Source organism: Camelina sativa, chromosome 12 (assembly GCF_000633955.1).
Source record: "Camelina sativa cultivar DH55 chromosome 12, Cs, whole genome shotgun sequence".
NCBI lineage: Eukaryota > Viridiplantae > Streptophyta > Magnoliopsida > Brassicales > Brassicaceae > Camelina > Camelina sativa.
Window position 1 is genome coordinate 27,121,377 of NC_025696.1, and position 1,671 is coordinate 27,123,047.

General features: G+C 42.7%; 1 protein-coding gene across 1 annotated transcript in view; it reads right to left on the minus strand.

The window, feature by feature from the left end:
• Positions 1 to 1,566, minus strand: part of LOC109128006 — a 2,632-nt gene extending 1,066 nt beyond the window's left edge. Inside the window, exons 1-2 of the mRNA XM_019233662.1 lie at positions 1,334 to 1,566; positions 35 to 1,293 (exon numbers count right to left, since the gene is read on the minus strand). Of these exons, the coding sequence (XP_019089207.1) occupies positions 35 to 1,293; positions 1,334 to 1,566 (1,492 nt within the window). The remainder of the gene's footprint in view (positions 1 to 34; positions 1,294 to 1,333) is intronic.

The following is a 1,671-nucleotide window of genomic DNA, read 5'->3' on the forward strand; positions in this document are numbered from 1 at the left end:
TCCTTGTACAGCTTAGAGTTCTCAAATGCATGATGTCTAAACTCATCTAACTCATTCAGCTGAACCAACCTTCTCTCTGAAGCTGTCTTGACATCAAAATTCAGCAATTTAACAGCCCAGGCTGCCTTGTGCTCTAACTCCACTGGAAGATGACATGCTTTCCCATCAAGCAGATGAAAAGGAGTAGTGCCAAGTGGTGTCTTATATGCAGTTCTGTAGGCCCAAAGTGCATCATCAAGCTTCATAGCCCAATCCTTCCTTGTAACACCCACAGTTTTCTCCAGAATCTCCTTAATCTGCCTATTGGAAACCTCAACTTGTCCACTAGTCTGAGGATGATAAGGACTAGCTACTCTATGTTGAACCCCATACTTCTTCAACAACTTATCAAACACTTTATTGATAAAGTGCTTTCCTCCATCACTGATGACAATCCGAGGCACTCCAAACCTTGGAAATATGATGGTCTTAAACAGCTTAAGAACCACAGCAGAATCATTCTTGGGACTTGCAATAGCTTCCACCCACTTGGAGACATAGTCAACAGCTACAAGGATGTAGTTGTTCTTGTAAGAAGAAGGGAATTGTCCCATGAAATCAATGCCCCAACAATCAAAAACTTCAACCTCAAGGATGAAATTTTGTGGTATCTCATGTCTCTTACTAATCTGTCCTCTTCTCTGACAAGCATCACATCTAGACACAAACTGATGAGCATCCTTAAACATTTTTGGCCACCAAAACCCTGCTTGAAGTACTTTGGAAACTGTCTTCAAGGTAGCAAAGTGACCAGCATAATCTGATCCATGGCAATGAAATAACACATCAGGAACCTCAATCGCAGCCAGACATCTCCCGTAAACTCCATCTGAACAATGCTTATACAAGTATGGTTCATCCCAATAGTATCTCGTAAGCTCTCTCAAGAACTTCTTCTTAGCATATCCTGTAAACTTGTCTGGTTCCACCTCTGCAGCAAGGTAATTCGCGATATCAGCATACCACGGTTGATCAGTAGAAGTCACAGCAGCCACATTGTCATCAAACTCGTAACCCAATGATTCCTGAGGGTTGCGTCGATCGATGCTTAGTGATGCGTTGGTCGATGCATTCGCCAAATTCTGTTCGTATCGAGATGTTGCATCGATCGATGCACCAGCTGTGTCGATCGATGCACTGCCGAGAGTCTGCAAATCTTCACGAGACAAAGTGGCTTGAGAACCAATATCAACAAAGTATACATTCTCTTCTCGCAGTGAATCATGAATTGGAACATCATCTTCTATCTTAATCCTGGATAAATGATCAGCAGTAGTATGGATGGTTAGCTAACCTCTCAAGCATCTGGTCAATGAAGGGCAGTGGGAAGTGATCTTTCCTTGTTGCAGCATTATGCTTTCTGTAATCAATACACATCCGGTGTCCAGTGATCGTCCGCGTCGGAATCAGCTCATTCTTGTCATTTTTCACCACTGTAACTCCACCCTTCTTAGGAACAACATGAACTGGACTAACCCATTTATTGTCAGAAATTGGGTAGATAATCCCGGCATTCAGCAATTTCATGATCTCCTTCTTGACAACATCTTGCAGATTCGGATTTAGCCTCCTCTGATGCTCAATAGATGTCTTAGCTCCTTCCTCAAGATGAATCCTATGCATGCACAAGTC